Genomic DNA, 19,808 nt, shown 5'->3' with positions numbered 1-19,808 from the left:
TAATTAATCTATATATATATAAATCGGTACTTCTGTCTGTCTGTCATTCTGTCTGTCATCGCCTGTGTGTCTGTCGGGCTATGCGCTCGAAAGTTACAGGGCGTACCTACGCGCGCGTTACCTCCAAAGAAAACTTACGCTTCCGAGACGGTTTTAAGCGTATTTACGTTTCGGCCGGGCTAAAATTGCGCCCGCGGTATCCCAAAAACCTTCAACGTTCCGCTCATTAGCATCTCATTATCCGCTCATTAGCGACAGAGTGACCTCGAGCTCGACCAATCGTATGCCGGGTTGCTGGCGTGTGCCGCCGGCGGCCAATCGGTGTGTGTGTGGCCGGGCCTTATCGTTCTGAACCGAGGTGAGTCGCCGCCATCTTGATTCCAAACATTTCCTTTCTTTTCCCCGCTTTCTGCGTCTTAAAAAAAAACGTTGCTATTAAAACACATAGGGCTAGATTTTCAGTATAGGCAGTTTTGGGGCGCTAACCTTAGCGCCCGCCCGAAGTTAGCGCCCGCCCCAAAGTAGCGCCCCGTTGCCGGGAATTCAGTGGCTTCGCCCTAAGAGGTTGGTGGAGCGCTAAAAGAGGCGTTCCACTACTCTCTTTAGGCGCTAAGCCGGCGGTCCAGAGGGATAGCGCCCAGGCGGGGCGCAGCACGGGTGCGGTCATTTTTGCACTGACAGCAGACCCCGTGGTGCCGACCAGCTCTTAAAGGGGGAAGGGACGAATTGGTCTGCTGCCACGCCCTGCACACTGCAGCCTTGCAAAGAGGCCTCAACACTACTGCTCAGCCCCAGGGAGTCATGGCAACGCCAGAGAAGGCCCGTCAGCGTGCCCTGCGCTTCTCAGAGGGTGATCTGGACATAATGGTCACAGCTCTGGAGGTGAGGCGCAAGATCTTGTTTCCAGAGAGTGGGAGGAATCCAACCCACCACGACTACACCAAAGCCTGGAAGCAGATCGCCCAGAGGGTGACGTTCACCGGCGAGGCCCCCAGGACCCACACACAATGCCGTAAGAAATACAACGATCTGACCAGGATTGTGAGGGTGAGTAGCCTTTCCAGTCTCCTCCTCATTCTTGCATGTACACCTGACATGATGGGCAAAGGGACCTGAAAGTCCTTTTGGCCAGCCCTCAGCCAGCAGCATTGGGACAGTCATGAGCATCAAATGGCCATTCGGCACTCTACACTTTGGCCCAGCTATTCCACCATGGGAGGCAGTGGACAGTACATCAGGGCTTCACTCTGTCCAAGCTATTCCACCATGGGAGGCAGTGCACACTACATCAGGGCTTCACTGCGCACTTACAGCCCGTCCTTTCTCTTGCAGGCTAAAGTAGCGTTTAATCGCCAGGCCCGTGCCAGGGGTGGCCGCGCCAAGCTGCAGAAGCTCACTCGGCTGGAGGAGCGCGTGTGTGTGCTCATGGGAGCCCGTGTGATTGTCCCCACAGCGTGCGGTGTATCCGACCCTCCACTGCCCGGCAATGGTAAGGACCTCGCCTTTTGGCCCTCTCGCGTCGCACTGGCCCATCCGAGCTACCTCCTTTGCCACTGTCCCACCAATGCGCTGAATCCCACCAGTCCTAACTCCCTCGCTGACGCCGTCTCCTCACTCTGAAGCTACTCTTGTGCATTCCTGCTTTCAGCTGGTGACGACCAGGACCCTGAGGCTGCCAGTGACAGCACCTCCAACCAGGAGGAGGAGGAGGAGCAAGCCGGACCTTCGGGGGAACAGTCACGTCCCGCAGGAGAGGAGGAAATGCTCGACACCTCCTCACTGGACGAGTGCCTGGAGGAACTGTCGCAGGGCAATGCAGCTTCTGGGACCAGTGGCGTCCAGCCACCCAGCAGCCGTGCGCGTGGCCCGCGGCCTTCCCCCCAAAGGGGGGAAGGATCAGAGGGGAGTGCTGCTGCTCGGCACACTCGCCGTCACCAACGCGGCAAGGGTCCCCTAGTTCGGCCCCCTCCTCCCCAGCGGGAGAGTCGCGACTCCACTCCTCCCCAGCGGGAGAGTCGCGACTCCAGTCCGGACACCTTCACTTCGGAGGAGGTGCGGAAGCTCGATCAGATGGCCGACGACTCGGACCGGCGCCACACGGAGCTCATGAGCGTGGTGGGGCGCATGCCTGAGGCCATCGAGTCGCTGGCGACCAGTGTGCGCGAGTTCGGGGCAGCAACTGCCGCGACTGGCCGCATGCTAACTGATGCCATCAAGACCCTGGCGGATGTGATGCGCGCGCACACCAGGACCACAGGGCCACTCACTGCTGCCACACGCGCTGTCTCAGGCAGGCATCGCCAGGGCAGGCGCCGCGCTGGACCATCCCAGCAAGCCGGCCGTCGGCTGATTGCTGCGGATCCTGCAGTGCGGGCCCGGCCGAGTGCCACCGCGCCACAGCACCAGCCAGCGCATCCCAGACGCCAGCTGGCCCACATTGCGCCATCCGTCGCCGCCATTCCCCCTCTGGGGCGTCAAGGGCAAGCGGCTGCAGCTGATGGTGGCCAGGCTCAGGTGCGCCACTCAGGAGACGGCCCCTCGAGGCCCAAACGCCGTGTAGGCCGCCCCCCAGCGGCATCTGGCGGAAGGGCATCTGAGCCTCAGGCGCCTTCCCCCAGCCTCGCAGCAGCCACTGGGCAGAGCTTGCGAAGGAGCAGCAGGCAGGGCAGGGGAGGCAAAATGCTGGCCAAGGTCTCGCCCTCGCGGGCCACTCAGTAGAGGGTGTGGCCAGCTTTCCTTTAATATGGCGGTGGCCATCTTTATTTTGCCCATGGTTGTGCTTTTGGAGGGCTTTTTTTTTGCGTTAGGCCGACGTTGAGGCCCGGTTTCAATAAAGGTGGAGTGGCTCCTCCCCAGTTTGTGGGAGTGAGTCGTTTGTTGGGCTTTTTGTGGGGCCCGTTTATTGTTTTTGGGGATTCATGTGGGAAGGGCTTTTCATTTTTGTTTAATAAAAAATTATCTTTATTCATGCAGTCTCCATGGTTGTTCTTCTTAGTGTTTGTTGGCTTCGCCGGCTGAGGGCTTGCGGAGCGGCTGCATTCATCTTCCCTCATGGCCCCTGGCCATTCCCTGACAGGGGGCTTAGAAGTACCGTGTAATAAGGTGGCGTCGTGCGGCCCTTGGCCCTGGTCGCTCCCTCCTGGGAACGTACTCCTGCTCCTCCTCCTCCTCCTCCTCATGCTCCTCCTGCTCCTCCGCCTGAGGTGCTGGTCCAACGTCAGGTGGCAGTGCCTGAGTCCTGCGGATAGCCAGGTTGTGTAGCATGCAGCAAACCACCACAAATTGGGAGACCCGGTCCGGCGAATACTGGAGAGCTCCTCCGGAGCGATCAAGGCAGCGGAACCGCTGCTTGAGGACCCCAATAGTTAGCTCGATGATGTTGCGGGTGGTTTGATGGCTCTCGTTGTAGGCCTCTTCAGCAGCGGTCCTGGGCGCGCGGAGCGGGGTCATGAGCCAGGTGCACAAAGGATAGCCTTTGTCCCCGAGTAGCCATCCTCTTGGGGGAGGCTGTGCCTGGAACATGTCATGCACAGTACTCTGCCGCAGGATAAAGGCATCGTGGCTGCTGCCTGGGAAGCTGGCATTGACTGCCATGATGCGCTGCTTGTGGTCACAGACCAGCTGCACATTCAGAGAATGGTAGCCCTTCCTGTTGCGATACTGCTCGCCATGCTCCAGAGGGGCCCGCAAAGCCACATGCGTACAGTCAATGGCGCCCTGCACCAAGGGGAATTCCCCGAGTCTGGAAAATCCCAATGCGCGCTGATGCTGGCTCTCCAGGGCCATGGGGAAGGAGATGAATTGGCTTCTCCTTCTGAACAGTGCTTCGGTCACCTGGCGGATGCAGCGATGCGCGCCGTACTGGGAGATGTTTGCTATGTCCCCAGCAGCGTATTGGAAGGAGCCGGTGGCATAGAAGTTCAATGCCACCGTCACCTTCACTTCCACCGACAGAGACGTCCTGCACCTGAGCTTTGGCCGCAGATCTCGGCGAAGCAGGTGGCAGATCTCTGCAATCACCCCCTTTCGGAATCGGAGCCTTTTAACACATCGCGCGGCACTCATGTTTAGGTAGGAGCGCTGCTGGCGGTATAGCCTGACTGGGTAAGGCCTACGTGGCCGACGCCTGTAGCCCCCTCTGCCTCTAGCCAGGGCTGCCCCTCTCACAATGCGTCTGCGAGCCCTACGGACATGGAGCTGCAGCTCCGCGTTGGCACCCCATGCAACCCCCATCAAATCCTGGCAAACACTCTAATTTCCAAATGGCCACTTGCAGCGCTGTTGCCTGAGTCCAAAAATACCTGGCTCTTGCTGCTTGAAACCAGTTAGCTATCCTCCTTGTTGTGTCTCCAGAAATGCGTTGCACAAGACTGTTTTCTGAAAAAAGGATGGCCTTTATACTGGAGAGGACGTTCCCTTTAATTAGCGCCCCCCGGGGCCCGCGCTGGTTGTGTTGCGTTCCTTTTTCCAAACGCTCCGGCCGCCCGCCGCACAATGGGGCGGTCCGACTGAAGTTTGCAATCGGGGCGGCCAAAGGGCGTTGCACGAGGATGTGACGTCATTTTCTGCGCGCGCATCCGGGCGGGCGCTAAACTTTGCGCCGGCGCTAACGGGCAACTTAATTTGGGGCGGGGCGCAAACTGCGCTGCGCCCGGGCGCTACACGCATAGCGCCCGGAAATCACTTCTCTTAAGGCGCTAACTGCTGGCGCAAGCAACTGAAAATCTAGCCCATATTGTTTTAAAAAAAAATGATTTAGGAAGTAATTAACTTATCTAATCTCATTAATTTTCCTACCTTTCCCCGTTTCTCCAGGTAGGCCTAGAAGCTTCGGCGTCTCCTCTGCACCCATGCCCGAGCAAGGCACCTCCCGGCCCCACTCGAAGGCTGGAGTGCCGAGCCTCAGCCCAGCGCCGCTAGGGTGCGCGCGCAGCAGGAGCCGAGATGCGGCGTCTCTCTCTGGCTCGGCCGGGGGGCGGGGCTTGCTGAGCGTCCAGCGTTACCCTGGCAACGGCCCCGCCGGCCGTCTCGCACAGCCGCAATCGGCGGTCTTCACCTCGGGGGGGGGGGGCCGCGACCCTCGGGGGGGGGGGGGGGGCCGCGACCCTCCCGGGGGGGGGGGGGCCGCGACCCTCCGGGGGGGGGGGCGCGAGACCCTCGGGGGGGGCCGCGACCCTCGGGGGGGGGGGGGGCCGTGACCCTCGGGGGGGGCCGCGACCCTCCGGGGGGGGGGCGCGAGACCCTCGGGGGGGGCCGCGACCCTCGGGGGGGCCGCGACCCTCGGGGGGGGGGGGGGCGCCGCGACCCTCGGGGGGGGGGGGCGACCCTCGGGGGGGGGCCGCGACCCTCGGGGGGGGCCACGACCCTGGGGGGGGCCACGACCCTCGGGGGGGGGGGCCACGACCCTCGGGGCGGGGGCCGCGACCCTCGGGGGGGGCCGCGACCCTCGGGGGGGGGCCGCGCGCGCAGTAGGAGCAGCTGAGACGCGGCGTCTCTCTGGCTCGGCCGGGGGGCGGGGCTTGGTCAGCGTCACGGTTACCCTGGCAACCGGGCCCGCCGGCCGAGCCAGAGAGAGACGCCGCGTCTCAGCTCCTGCTGCGCGCGCAATCGGCGGTCTTCACCTCGGGGGGCCCTCCCTTCCCCCCCGCCCCTTCCCCGCCCTTCCCCGCCCTCCCCCCTTCCCCCTCCCGCCCTCCCCCCCCCTTCCCCGCCCTCCCCCTCCCCCCCCCCTCCCCGCCCTCCACCTTCCCCTCCGCCCCCTCTCCCCCCGTCGCTCTCTCTCTTCCCCCCCAGTCGCTCTCTCTCTTCCCCCCAGTCGCTCTCTCTCTTCCAACAACAACATTCCCTCGAAAAAGCCTCGGCACCGCCGGGCACTTCAGCTAGTCTATCTATATATATAAATCGGTACTTCTGTCATTCTGTCTGTCATTCTGTCTGTCATCACCTGTGCGTCTGACGGGCTATGCGCTCGAAAGTTACAGGGCGTACCTACGCGCGCGTTACCTCCAAAGAAAGCTTACGCTTCTGAGACGGTTTTAAGCGTATTTACGTTTCGGCCGGGCTAAAATCGCGCCCGCGGTATTCCAAAAACCTTCAACATTCCGCTCATTAGCATCTCATTATCCGCTCATTAGCGACAGAGTGACCTCGAGGTCGACCAATCGTACGGCGGCTTGCTGCCGCGTGCGGCCAGGCCCTCCTACGGTCGAGTGACGGGACGATTGACCAATCCTACGCTTTGATGACCTGACGGTCGACCAATCGGTGCGTGTGTGGGCGGGCCTTATCGTTCTGAACCGAGGTGAGTCGCCGCCATCTTGCTTCCATTCTTTTTCCTGCTTTCTGCGTCTTTCTTTCCAAATATACATTTCCAGCAAAATAAAATTCAATTTATTAAATTCTTTTAAAATAAATCACCCATTTGTAAATATTTTATCTAACCTGAACATTCTTTTTCCTACCTTTGCCCGTTTTTTTTCTTAGGCCTGAAAGCCTGGGCCTTTCTTGCCCAGCCAGGCCCGAGCTAGGTAACTGGGCTGCTGCTAAGCTCCTCACCACCCCCCCCCCCCCCCGTGTCACGTTACCCGGGGCAACGGCGTCAGCCACGAGGGTCAGGGTGCGCGCGCAGCAGGAGCAGGTGAGACTCTGTTCCGCGCTCGGCTCGGGCGGGGGGGGGGGGCGGGGCTCTCGAGAGTGCGGATCGGGTTACCCCGGCAACGGGAGTGCGGGCCGGCTGGGACTTGGAGAGCGCGGCTCTCGGCTGGGGGGGGGCGGGGCTTGGAGAGCGCGGCTCTCGGCCAGGGCGGCGGGGGCTTGGAGAGCACGGCTCTCGGCCGGGGGGGGGGCGGGGCTTGGAGAGCGCGGCTCTCGGCCGGGGGGGCGGGGCTTGGAGAGCGCGGCTCTCGGCTGGGGGGCGGGGCTTGGAGAGCGCGGCTCTCGGCCGGGGGGGCGGGGCTCGGAGAGCGCGGCTCTCAGCCGGGGGGGGGCGGGGCTCGGAGAGCGCGGCTCTCGGCCGGGGGGGGCGGGGCTCGGAGAGCTGGGCTCTCGGCAGTGCAGGGCGGCGCGGCAGGGTTACCACGGCAACCGGGCGTGGCCCTGCCTGTCTCTCAGCCTCAAGCCCTCCCTCCCCCCCTCCCTTCCCCCCGCCCCCCCCCCCCCCCCTTCCCCCCCCGCCCTCCCTTCCACCCCGCCCCCCCTTCCCCCCCCGCCCTCCCTTCCCCCCACCCGCGCTCTCTCTCTACCCCCCAGTCGCTCTCTCTCTTCCCCCCCCAGTCGCGCTCTCTCTCTCTCTCCCTCTCCCCCCCCCCCCCCCCAGTCGCTCTCTCTCTCTCTCTTCCAACAACAACATGCCCTCGAAAAAGCCTCGGCACCGCCGGGCACTTCAGCTAGTAATTATATGGAGGCGATGGGACTCCATGCACTTATTATGCTTTTAATAATTACAATAATTGCCAAATGTTGAATAATTAAACCATTTCTACTAGTTGCTGTGACGATAAGAGGCAAGCAGTAATAACAGAGTTGGAGCTGCAGTCATAACTAAAAAAAGACTATTGCTTACATTATGCATGTAAAATAAATGTAAACTAATAACAATTCAGTGTTGTGTATGACTTTTTCATTTCTTTGGCCACAACTGGCTGACTTTGCGACCCAGCTACTACAATGAGTAACCATTGCGTGTCACTAATTTTGAACTGAATTGCTGTGTAAGGCCCTGACTCTTTATTCTAGTTTTTGCACTTTCCAACAACTTACTGTTCTTTTGTTACAATCACCAAAAAAATCAAGGAGTGATAATAAAAGGGAAATAAAAATAAAGATAAAGTTGGGAAAGGCAGTCCTTTACTGAATCTTTGTACCATTTCATGCTGAACCCAAGTGACCTAACCTGTCATATCTATGTTCAAGGACAGTGCTGAGCTTCACCATTGGCATTGTTGCCTTTAAGCAGGGTATGCAGCTGTACTTTTATTTAATATATGTGTGCATCCAAATCTACACATTTATGAAAATGTTTTTAACTATTTACTTAGTTTATACATCTGGCACAATGGTGAATTTATACTTTTGTCTTTTTGTGTGTGTGCACAGAGGAGCCTGTTTTTTTTGTGCAATAGGTGTCTGTCTATTTTCTAACTTTCTATTCTCCTGCACAAAACCAAAAATCTCAGCAGTGACCAGGCTCTTCCCTCCTCCCACAAAAAAAAAACCAAACCTGAAAAATCTATGCACACACAGCGCCATCTAATGGATCACCACAGAAATTCAGATTATTAACTCATCAGCCTAATTTTCCATGCAAAACATAAGAAAAAACTTACTGTACTTGCATCATATTACACTTTAGAATCAAATTACCTGCATCTTAATATCTTCAAGAAATTTGGGGTTCTCCTGCTAATCTGTTTTTGTACTACCATGTTGATAAGATGTAGCCTACCCTTGTATAAACGAAGCTCACTTGTAAGAGTATTTTTGTAAACTTTCAACAGTCACAGATGTATTGGACAACATTAGATGTAGGTTCATGCCCATGATTCCTCATCTTTCTAATATTGTGCGGGCAGTCTTGGTAGGTGCCGAGCAGAAAAAGCTAGGTACTTCTCTATAGCAAACAAGTCACCCCTAGCCTCTCTTAAGTCCCTCATATTGCTAGGTACAGAGTAGTATTGTGCCCAGCTTGTTTTCAGTGTCTCCGGTCAGGAATGGAATGTAGTGTAGAATTAAAAACAGATGAAAGCTCCCCTGATAGTTCCATGGGTAAGTGCACTGTCCAGTTTACTACTCAGTCATGCAGACTGGGAAAGAAAGAAAGGTGTGCATTTATATAGCACCTTTTCATGTCACTCAGAAAAGTCTCAAAGCGCTTCACATACAATTAATTTCTTTGAAGTGCACTGCTGCTTTGCTGATATGCTTATAAAATATAGTGAACAGTTAGGTTAGATGTTAGGAAGCATTTATTTTCACAGAGAGTCATATTCTAGGACAGAATACCAAAGTGTGCGGTGTCTAGAGGATGGGTTGATAGTGTATGTGGCTGCACCATGTCTAGGTAGGGTGGGCTTGATAGTCCAGATAGTCATTTTCTGTCCTTCCTTTAGTATGTAAGTAAATATGACAATCATTATGCACATACAAAATCTCAAACAGCAATGAGATGAATGCTCGATAATTTAGTTTTTAGTTCTGTTGGTTGAAGGAGGAACATTGGCCAGGATGCCAGGAGAATATTCTGCTCTTCTTCACAAAGTACCACGGGATCGTGAATGCTTAGCTCAACCTCAACAGCAGGCAGATGGGGCCTCTTTTGAAGGACAGCACATCCAACAATGTAGCAGCAGTCCCTCACTACTGTAGTGAAGCGTCACCCTAAATTATGTGCTCAACCCCTGGAGTGGGGCTTGAACCCAAAACTTGCTGATAGAATCAAGAGTGCTACCACTGAGCCAAGCTGACACTCAAATGAAATTCTTGTTGGACCCCCGGCCTGTCCCGAGTCAGCTAATCCCAGCTGGGATGGTGGGTCACTACAAATGGCCCAGCATCTCTGGATGAGGGAAAGTGGAAAAATCAGCAGGGGCACCTGCTCCTGTTCATTATCTAGCAACCCTTCTGGAATTGCCCAAGGAACAGCTGGTGAGGAAAGGATTAGGCTTGCCACTTGATATCTCTCATGCTTAAAGCACAGGACAAGACTCAAAGCTGGGTTTGATGCCACCCTCAGTATCTGCAGAAGTGCATTTTTTCAGCTGGAAAATTGCACTGGTGTGGACGTTGAGTAAGGGCAGGATTGAGGTGCTCCATGAGAGAATAGCCTGCCAATACTCCCTTTTTAGATTCAAATGTGAACAATGGCTGCTTGGATGAGGTACCATTGGGCTCCCACAACTGTGAAACTGCATCTCAGCTTAAGTCATTGTCTTCAGGAGAGATGGGGAGAAAGTTAAAAGGAAAAATAATGGGGAAAAGTCATTACCATGTGGTTTTACATGGTGCCTTAAGTACTCAGTTTAAATACTAAACAGACTTATTGCTGTATACTTCCACATCTATTCTCTATATTTGTATGAATATATTTATTTCTACACTCACTGTAGTTATTCTTTAGCATTTGACTCACCTCCATTTTGCAATAGTTGCAGTAATTCTCCTAAGTTGACTGCTTTTTCTCCATTCTCATTTTCATAGCCAAGAACATCAAATGTATGCTGCAGCTCAGAAGCAGTCATGCCAAAAGTAGGTCGATGGTTTATATACAGTTTAATGAAGTCGCCTAAATCAATATCTGTCACATATTTTCCCGTATCCACATATTTACTGAACTTCACCTCATTCAGCATGTCCTCAATCTGGAGATAAAAGCAATAAAAATTACCAATTGATATAATCTATCTAATGGAAACTTACTCCCAATATACTTGCTCCTTTTCTGTGATATTGCATACAGGTGCGAGTCCTTGGGCAGGATCTGGTCCAGCCATTAGTGGGGTCAGGTTCTCAGCCTTAAAGCCAGCGTCTTGCATGAATGAAGCGTCCAGGGTGAGGGAATAAATTTATCAGTGCCTTACCTAGGGGTGTTGAGGCCCTTCATCACTTCTTTGCCTTGACCTCTAACCCTGCTCTACCTTCTACACCCCAAGCCTCTAACCCTGCTCTACCTTCTACACCCCAAGCCTCTTATCCTGCTCTACCTTCACAGAAATCACAGAAACCCCACAGTGCAGATAGAGGCCATTTCGGCCCATCGAGCCTGCACCGACACATATCCCACCCGATCCCCGTAACCCCTACACCAACACATATCCCACCCTATCCCCGTAACCCCACGTATTTAATCCCCCTAACACTAAGGGTCAATTTATCATAGCCAATCAACCTAACCCGCACATCTTTGGACTGTGGGAGGAAACCGGAGCACCCGGAGGAAACCCACGTAAACACGGGGAGAATGTGCAAACTCCACACAGACAGTCGCCCGAGGCCGGATTCGAACCCGGGTCCCTGGCGCTGTGAGGCAACAGTGCTAACCACTATGCCACCGTGCATTCTCAACTTTTAATTGTTCCCCACCTTCCACCTTACCTCTCGAACTGTAACCATCTTTTGCCTTCCGCTGCATCCTCTCTAATCCCGTTCTGGCTTCCCCCTCCAGCACCAAGCTGTGCCTTCCCCCAGCCTCAAGCATCGGAGTTCTCTCTTGGCCGCATCCAATTATCTTTCACCCTCCAATGCTGCTTGACTCGAGGGCTTCACTTAGTCTCAACTCTACCTGTATAGCGCCATGGAAGATAGGCTAGTGTATATTTTGTACATGTGTGCTTTCAATGCCATATTTATTAGGGAATTATATACCAACACAGATTAGTAGAAGTGCAAGTTATTTTTGTGGATGTGAACATATACAATGTACCTCTTTCTCTGTAGGGTAGAATCCCAGTGCTCTCATCACAAATGGAATTTCCTGCAGTGGAATATGAGTCGACACCTCCCTGGTCTCCATTGTACTGACATGCTGGTAACGCAGCTGTGAATAGTAGAAATAGTTCTCCATCTCCTTTGTGGGACATCCAAAAACACAAAATATTGACAGATTGGAACCAAAAGAAAATCTGACAGAAGAGCAGTAAAGTCTTTATGCGCAAATACATTTTCTTGATACTTTCTGATCTAAAAAGTCCATTGAATTGCAGTTGACACCCATTGCTGAATAAGAGTTTACTATATTCCTTTCCTGGGTGATATCTATAAATGATACCATGATGAAGTGGCAGAGATAGGAGTTATGGCAATATCATGGCACAAATACATATACACTACTCTATGGCAGCATCTACTGGATCGCCAACAGATTGTGCCACAACACAATTTTCTTTCTCATTCTAGTGAAGAAGGCAACTGATCATAATGCCCCGGGGCCCATTTATTTTCCCTCATGGTCTAGTACCAACATACTGTGGCTGTGTCTACCTCCAAACTTTGTCAATTTAGAGCTAAGCAGTCAACTAGTTAACCGTTGTCCCTATTGCTTTGGGGGAGTGGGGTTGGGGGGAGGGGATATGTGCCTAAGCCAGAATTCAAATTGGACCTTAAGGTACTTATACATGAATGCTTCTGTAGTTTGAATCACAGGACACCGAGGTCTGTATGCCAGCTCCCTGCATTTACATCTCTAAAATGGAGTCTCTTATCCTGATGGTGGAAGTGTCATCCCACAAAAATGTGGAACTACAATACTGCTGTTGGGATAAGGGAATCAGTTTTATCAGTGAAAGTCAGTCTCCCGCAACCCAAACTACAAGAGCACATCACGTTTCAGGATTCTGCCTGTTCAGGTGGACATAAAATAACTCATGATAGTATTTAAAGTTTTTTTTTTAAAACAGTGACCTGGCTAACATTTATCCCTCAAACATCACCACGAAAAAAACACAAATGAACTGGTTATTTATCTTTTTATTATTATTTGTTTATAGGATGAGGGCGTCGCTGGCAAGGCCAGCATTTATTGCTCATCCCTAATTGCCCTCGAGAAGGTGGTGGTGAGCCGTCTTCTTGAACCGCTGCAGTCTGTGTGGTGAAGGTACTCCCACAGTGCTGTTAGGTAGGGAGTTCCAGGATCTTGACCCAGCGACGATGAAGGATCGGTGATATACTTCTATGTCAGGATGGTGTGTGACTTGGAGGGGAACTTGGAGGTGGTGGTGCTCCCATGCGCCTGCTGCCCTTGTCCTTCTAGGTGGAAGAGGTCGCGGGTTTGGGAAGTGCTGCCAAAGAAGCCTTGGCGAGTTGCTGCAGTGTATCTTGTAGATGGTACACACTGCAGCCACAGTACGCCGATGGTGGAGGGAGTGAATCTTTAAGGTGGTGGATGGGGTGCCAATGAAGCGGGCTGCTTTGTGTTGGATGGTGTCGAGATTCTTGAGCATTGTTGGAGCTGCACTCAACCAGGCAAGTGGGGAGTATTCCATCACACTCCTTACTTGTGCCTTGTAGATGGTGGAAAGGCTTTGGGGAGTCAGGAGGTAAGACACTTGCCGCAGAATACCTAGTCTCTGACCTGCTCTTGTTGCCACAGTATTTATGTGGCTGGTCCAGTTAAGTTTCTGGTGAATGGTAACCCCCAGGATGTTGATGGTGGGGGATTCGGCGATGGTAATGCCATTGAATGTCAAGGGGCAGTGGTTAGACTCTCGTTTGTTGGACATAGTCATTGCCTGGCACTTCTGTGGCGCGAATGTTACCTGCCACTTCTCAGCCCAAGCCTGAACGTCATTCAGGTCTTGTTGCATGCGGGCATGGACTGATTCATTATCTGAGGAGTTGTGAATGGCACTGAACCTTCTCCTTCTTAGGCAGTCCCTCGGAACCAAGGATGACTTGCTTCCACATTAAAAATGAGTTCTCAGGTGACTGATGAGTCCAGTGCAGGACCTACAGTCTCTGTCACAGGTGGGGCAGACGGTGGTTGAAGGGGCGGGTGGGTGGGGTGCTTGGGTTGACGTGCGCTCCTTGCGCTTGGCTTCCGCTTGCTCTCGAAGAGACTCGAGGTGTTCGGCGCCTTCCCGGATGCTTCTCCACTTTGTGCGATCTTGGGCCAGGGATTCCCAGGTGTCGGTGGGGATGTTACACTTTTTCAAGGAGGCTTTGAGGGTGTCCTTGAAGCGTTTCCTCTGCCCACCTGGGGCTGTCTTGCCGTGCCGGACCGCCGAGTAGAGTGCTTGTTTTGGGAGCCTCGTATCAGACATGTGGACAATGTGACCCGTCCATCGGAGCTGATCGAGCGCGATCAAAGCTTTGATGCTGGGAATGTTGGCCTGAGCAATAACACTGACGTTGGTGTGTCTATCCTGCCAATAGATTTGCAGGATCTTGCGGAGGCAGCGTTGGTGGTACCTCTCCAGTACTTTGAGGTGCCTGCTGTACATGGTCCATGTTTCTGAGGCATACAGCAGGGCGGGTATCACTGCTGCTCTGTAGACCATCAGCTTAGTGCCGGGTTTGAGGTCCTGGTCTTCAAACACTCTCTTCCTCAGGCGACCGAAGGCTGCACTGGCACACTGAAGGCGGTGTTAGACTTCGTCGTCTGCCCTTGTGGACAGTAGGCTCCCAAGGTATGGAAAGTGGTCCACGTTGTCCAAGGCCTTGTTGTGGATATTGATAATCGGGGGGGGGGGGTGCAGTACTGTGTGGCGGGGGCAGGTTGGTAGAGGACCTTTGTCTTACGGATGTTTCGTGTAAGGCCCATGCTCTCGTATGCTTTGGTGAAGGTGTTGACGATGGTTTGGAGTTCGACCTCTGAGTGAGTGCAGACGCAAGCGTCGTCTGCATACTGTAATTCAACGACAGAGGATGGGACGACCTTGGATCTGGACTGGAGGCGACGGAGGTTGAACAGTTTCCCGTTTGTTCTATAAATTAGCTCCACTCCAGTGGGGAGCTTACTGAGGGTGAGATGGAGCATTGCAGCAAGGAAGATCGAGAAGAGCGTTGGTGCGATGACACAGCTTTACTTGACCCCGGTTCGTACGTGAATTGGGTCTGTGGTGGAACCGTTGGTTAGGATCACGGCTTGCATGTCGTCGTGAAGCAGGCGGAGGATGGTGACAAACTTTTGAGGGCAGCCGAATTTGAGGAGGACACTCCATAATCCCTCACGGTTGACAGATCGAAGGCCTTTGTGATATCAAAGAAGGCCATGTACAGCAGTTGGTGCTGTTCCCTGCATTTCTCTTGTAATTGACGTGCGGTGAAGATCGTGTTCATTGTGCCCCTTAGTGGGCGGAATCCGCATTGCGACTCTGGGAGGAGCTCTTCGGCCACTGGGAGAAGGCGATTGAGGAGGATTCTTGCGATGACTTTCCCTGTGGCAGACAGCAGGGAAATTCCTCTGTAATTACCGCAATCGGACTTGTCACCTTTCTTGAAGATGGTCACAATTACGGCATCTCTGAGATCCCTTGGCATGCTCTCCTCCTTCCAGATAAGAAATGAGTTCATGAATTCACGCCAGTAGTGCTTCTCCGCTATGCTTTAGTGTCTCGGCGGGGATTCCATCTGCCCCTGAGGCCTTGTTGTTCTTCAGTTGTCGGATGGCCTTTTCAACCTCATGCCGGGCTGGGGTTGTGCTGAGATGGTGGCGGGTAGCATGCTGCGGGATGGAGTTGAGGACACTCGTGTCGAAGACAGAGTCACGGTTAAGGAAATCTTCGAAGTGCTCCTTCCAGCAGACACTGACTGCCTCTCTGTCCTTGATGAGTACCTCTCCGTTCTTGGCCCGCAGTGGGGTAGGGCCTTGGGGGCCGTAGATGGTCTTGACTGCGCTAAAGAATCCACGCACGTCGTGGTTGTCGGCTAGCTGCTGGATCTCCTGCGCTTTCTCCACCCACCATCTGTTCTTTAGGTCGTGAGTTTTTTGTTGGGCCTCAGCCTTCAGGCATCTGTAGAGCTGCTTTCTTGCTCTCGAGTTCTGTTGCTGTTTCCAGATCAGGAATGCCTTGCGCTTGCAGCTTATTAGCTCCTGGATTTCCTGGTCGTTCTTGTCGAACCAGTCTTGGTGTTTCCTGGTCAAGTGACCGAGTGTCTCTTCACAGGTGCTGATTATGGAGGTCTTGAGTGCAGACCAGGCGCTGTGGGCACTCTGTCTCTGCAGCACTGGGAGGAGTCAGGTTGTTTGTGAGGCACAGGCTGAATAGGGCTTTCTTAGCGGGGTCTTTGAGTGCTCCAGCGTTAATTTTCCTGTGGAATTGTTTCTGTTGCCGCCGCTGTTTTGGGGCTACATTGATGGAGATGACAGAGTGGATTAGGCGGTGGTCTGTCCAACAGTCATCAGCTCCTGTCATGGCGCGGGTGATGCGGACATCCTTGTGGTCCCTCGCTCGAACGATGACATAGTCCAGCAGGTGCCAGTGCTTGGAGCGAGGGTGCTGCCATGAAGCCTTGTACTTGTCTCTCTGACAGAACAAGGTGTTGGTTATGACAAGGCCATGTTCTAAGCATTTCGACAGGAGGAGGGTACCGTTGGAGTTGGCTTTCCCTACCCCCTCTCTGCTGATCAGTGTCCTTTCCAACTCTGGCGTTAAAGTCTCCAAGGAGGATCAGCTTGTCACCCGTTGGGACTCGGGACAGGGATTGTTCAAGGCTAGAGTAAAATTCCTCTTTGGTCTCGTCTGTGGCTTCCAGTGTTGGGGCGTACACACTGATGACCGTAGTGCACTGGTTCCGGGTTAGGGTGAGCCATGAAGCACTCGTTTATACTGCTAGGAGAGTCTGAGACGCTCAACTAGTTCATTTTTTATGGCGAAGCCTACCCCATGGAGGCAGCATTTTTCTTCAAGTTCGCCTTTCCAGAAGGTGGTGTAGCCACCCGCCTTGCTCCTTGAGCTGGCCTTCCCCTGCCTGCCGGGTCTCACTTAGGGCAGCGATGTCAATGTCGAAACGTCTGAGCTCCCGGGCAACGATAGCAGTACGGCATTCCAGTCTGTCACTGTCGGGGTTGTCCATGAGGGTCCTGACATTCCAGGTCCCGAACTTCATTTTAAAGGGTAGAAGATGCCTGTGCGTGAATTCTTTTAACGTGGGGTGGCCGTTGCACACCAGCTACCACACGGGCTTGACAGAGCAAGGTCTTGGTCCAATGGCAAGGGGATCCAAGACGATTGGAGACCTTGCTGCTGGGCTCGTCCTCGCTCCTGGGTCCCGGCCTCGGACATGAATGGTGTTGTCTCTCACAGGATCAAATTAGCACTGATATTCTTGTGATCCCTGGCCCCAAACTCCACTCGCAATCCACTCGTCACTAGATCACTAGTCTAGTGGAGAAGCATAGTCTTGGCGGCAGAGAGGTCTAGGAATTTGGGAGCTAAGTTTAAGTGAAGAGCCAGTGCTCACTGAGAGCAAAGAACAGGCATGGTCGGGGGATGGGCTCAGGTAACTTTAACCTTGCAGCTTGAACTTGCAGTTAACAGCACTGAACACTGTGCAGTCATCAGCGAACATCCCGATTTCTGACATAACGTTGGAGGGAAGGTCATTGATGAAGCAGCTGAAGATGGTTGGGCCTAGGACACTGCCCTGAGGAACTCCTGCAGCGATGTCCTGGGACTGTGATGATTGACTTTCAATCACCACAACCATCTTCCTTTGTTCTAGGTATAATTCCAGCCAGTGGAGAGTTTTCCCCCCCATTCCCATTGACACCAGTTTTACTAGGGCTCCTTGATGCCACACTCATGCTGCCTTGATGTCAAGGGCAGTTACTCTCACTTCTCCTCTGAAATTCAGCTCCTTTGTCCATGTTTGGACCAAGGCTGTAATGAGGTCGGGAGCCGAGTGGTCTTGGTGGAACCCAAACTAGGCATCAGTGAGCAGGTTAATGGTGAGTAAGTGCCGCTTGAGAGCACAGTCGAGGACACCTTCCATCACTTTGCTGATGATTGAGAATAGACTGATGGGGCGTTAATTGACCGGATTGGATTTGTCCTTTTTGTGGACAGGACATACTTGGGCAGTTTTCCACATTGTCGGATAGATGCCAGTGTTGTAGCTGTACTGGAACAGCTTGGCTAGAGGCGTGGCTAGTTCTGGAGCACAAGTCTTCAGCATGATAGCCGGGATGTTGTCGGGGCCCATAGCCTTTGTTGTATCCAGTGCGCGCAGCCATTTCTTGATATCACGTGGAGTGAATCGAATTGGCTGAAGACTGGCTTCTGCGATGGTGGGGACCTCAGGAGGAATCCAATATAGATCATCCACTCGGCACTTCTGGCTGAAGATGGTTGCAAACGCTTCAGCCTTGTCTTTTGCACTCACGTGCTGGGCTCCACCATCATTGAGGATGGGGATATTCATGGAGCCTCCTCCTCCCGTTAGTTGTTTAATGGTCCATCACCATTCACGACTGGATGTGGCAGGACTGCAGAGCTTTGATCTGATCCGTTGATTGTGGCATCACTTAGCCCTGTCTATAGCATGCTGCTTCTGCTTTTTAGCATGCATGTAATCCTGTGTTGCAGCTTCCCCAGGTTGGCACCTCATTTTTAGGTATGCCTGGTGCTGCTCCTGGCATGCTCTTCTACACTCCCTATTGAACCAGGGTTGATCCCCTGGCTTGATGGTAATGGTAAAGTCAGGGATATGCTGGGTCATGAGGTTACAGGTTGTGGTGGAATACAATTCTGCTGCTGCTGAGGGCCCACAGCACCTCATGGATGCCCAGTTTTGAGCTGCTAGATCTGTTCTGAATCTATCCCATTTAGCACAGTGACAGTGCCACACAACAGGATGGAGGGTGTCCTCAGTGTGAAGACGGGACTTCGTCTCCACAATGACTGTGCGGTGGTCACTGCTACCAATACTGTCATGGACAGAAGCATCTGCGACAGGTAAATTGGTGAGGATGAGGTCAAGTAGGTTTTTCCCACGTGTTGGTTCTCTCACCACCTGTCGCAGGCCCAGACTAGCAGCTATGTCCTCCAGGACTTGGCCAGCTCGGTCAGTAGTGGGATAGCAAAATACTGCAGATGCTGGAAATCCGAAATAACAGAAAATGCTGGAAAAACTCAGCAGGCCAGGCAACATCCGTGGAGAGAAAATAGAGTCAACGTTTCGGGTGAAAACCCCTTTGCCAAGACTATAGAAGCACAGGAAATGAAATGGATTAAGAGGCCAGGCTGGGAGAGAACCCGTTCTGGCCTCTTAATCCATTTCATTTCCTGTGCTTCTTTAGTCTTGACAAAGGGGTTTTCACCCGAAACGTTGACTCTATTTTCTCTCCACAGATGTTGCCTGGCCTGCTGAGTTTTTCCAGCATTTTCTGTTGTTATTTCGGTCAGTAGTGGTGCTACCTGGCCACTCTTGGTGATGGACATTGAAGTCCCCCACCCAGAATATATTATGTGCTACTCTCAGTGCTTCTTGCAAGTGGTGTTCAACATGGAGGAGTACTGATTCTTCAGCTGAGGGAGGGCGGTCAGTGGTAATCAGCAGGAGGTTTCCTTACCCATGCTTGACCTGAAGCCATGAGACTTCATGGGGTCCGGAGTCAATGTTGAGGACTACCAGGGCCACTCCTTCCCAACTGTATACCACTGTGCTGCCACCCCTGTTGGGTCTGCCCTGCCGGTGGGACAGGACATACCCAGGGATGGAGGAGTTTGGGACATTGGCTGAAAGATATGATTCTGTGAGTATGACTATGTCAGGCTGTTGCTTGACTAGTCTGTGGGACAGCTCTCCCAATTTTGGCACAAGTCCCCAGATCAAATCAAATCAAATCAACTTTTATTGTCATTGTTAGTGCACAAGTGCAGTACAACGAAATGTAGGCTTGCGGCTCCCGAGAGTGTACAATTTGGATTAGGACACTTAAACATTTCAACATACATTTGTACATATATATTAGCATAAATATGACCATAATAAAGTGCATCGGCAGATGTGCAGGCTTTAGTGTTTATTTGTGGAGTTCAGTAGGATGACAGCCCTGGGAAAGAAGCTGTTCCTAAATCTGGTCGTACGGGTGCGAATGCATCTGTAGCGTCTTCCAGATGGTAGGAGGGCGAACAGACTGTGGCTGGGGTGGGTAGGGTCTTTGATGATGGACCGTGCCCTCCGTAGGCAGCGTTTCTGATATATATGTTCTATGGTCGGTAGCCGGGTGCCGGTAATGCGTTGGGCAGTTTTGACTACCCACTGCAGGGCTTTCCAGTCATGGGAGCTACAGCTGCCGTACCATACCGTGATACAGTTTGTCAGGATGCTCTCTATAGTGCAGCGGTAGAAGTTAGAGAGGATCGGGGGTGACA

General features: G+C 53.2%; 1 protein-coding gene across 1 annotated transcript in view; it reads right to left on the bottom strand.

Moving 5' to 3' along the window:
• Positions 1-19,808, bottom strand: part of cfap251 (cilia and flagella associated protein 251) — a 161,898-nt gene that overhangs the window by 41,236 nt on the left and 100,854 nt on the right. The window contains exons 19-20 of the mRNA XM_085961638.1: positions 11,417-11,560; positions 10,127-10,355 (exon numbers count right to left, since the gene is read on the bottom strand). Of these exons, the coding sequence (XP_085817764.1) occupies positions 10,127-10,355; positions 11,417-11,560 (373 nt within the window). The remainder of the gene's footprint in view (positions 1-10,126; positions 10,356-11,416; positions 11,561-19,808) is intronic.

The sequence above is a fragment of the Somniosus microcephalus genome, chromosome 19 (genome assembly GCF_052327205.1).
Source record: "Somniosus microcephalus isolate GS21.2 chromosome 19, FLI_Smic_1.0, whole genome shotgun sequence".
In the NCBI taxonomy this organism is placed as follows: domain Eukaryota; kingdom Metazoa; phylum Chordata; class Chondrichthyes; order Squaliformes; family Somniosidae; genus Somniosus; species Somniosus microcephalus.
This window is presented reverse-complemented; position numbering and strand designations above follow the sequence as displayed.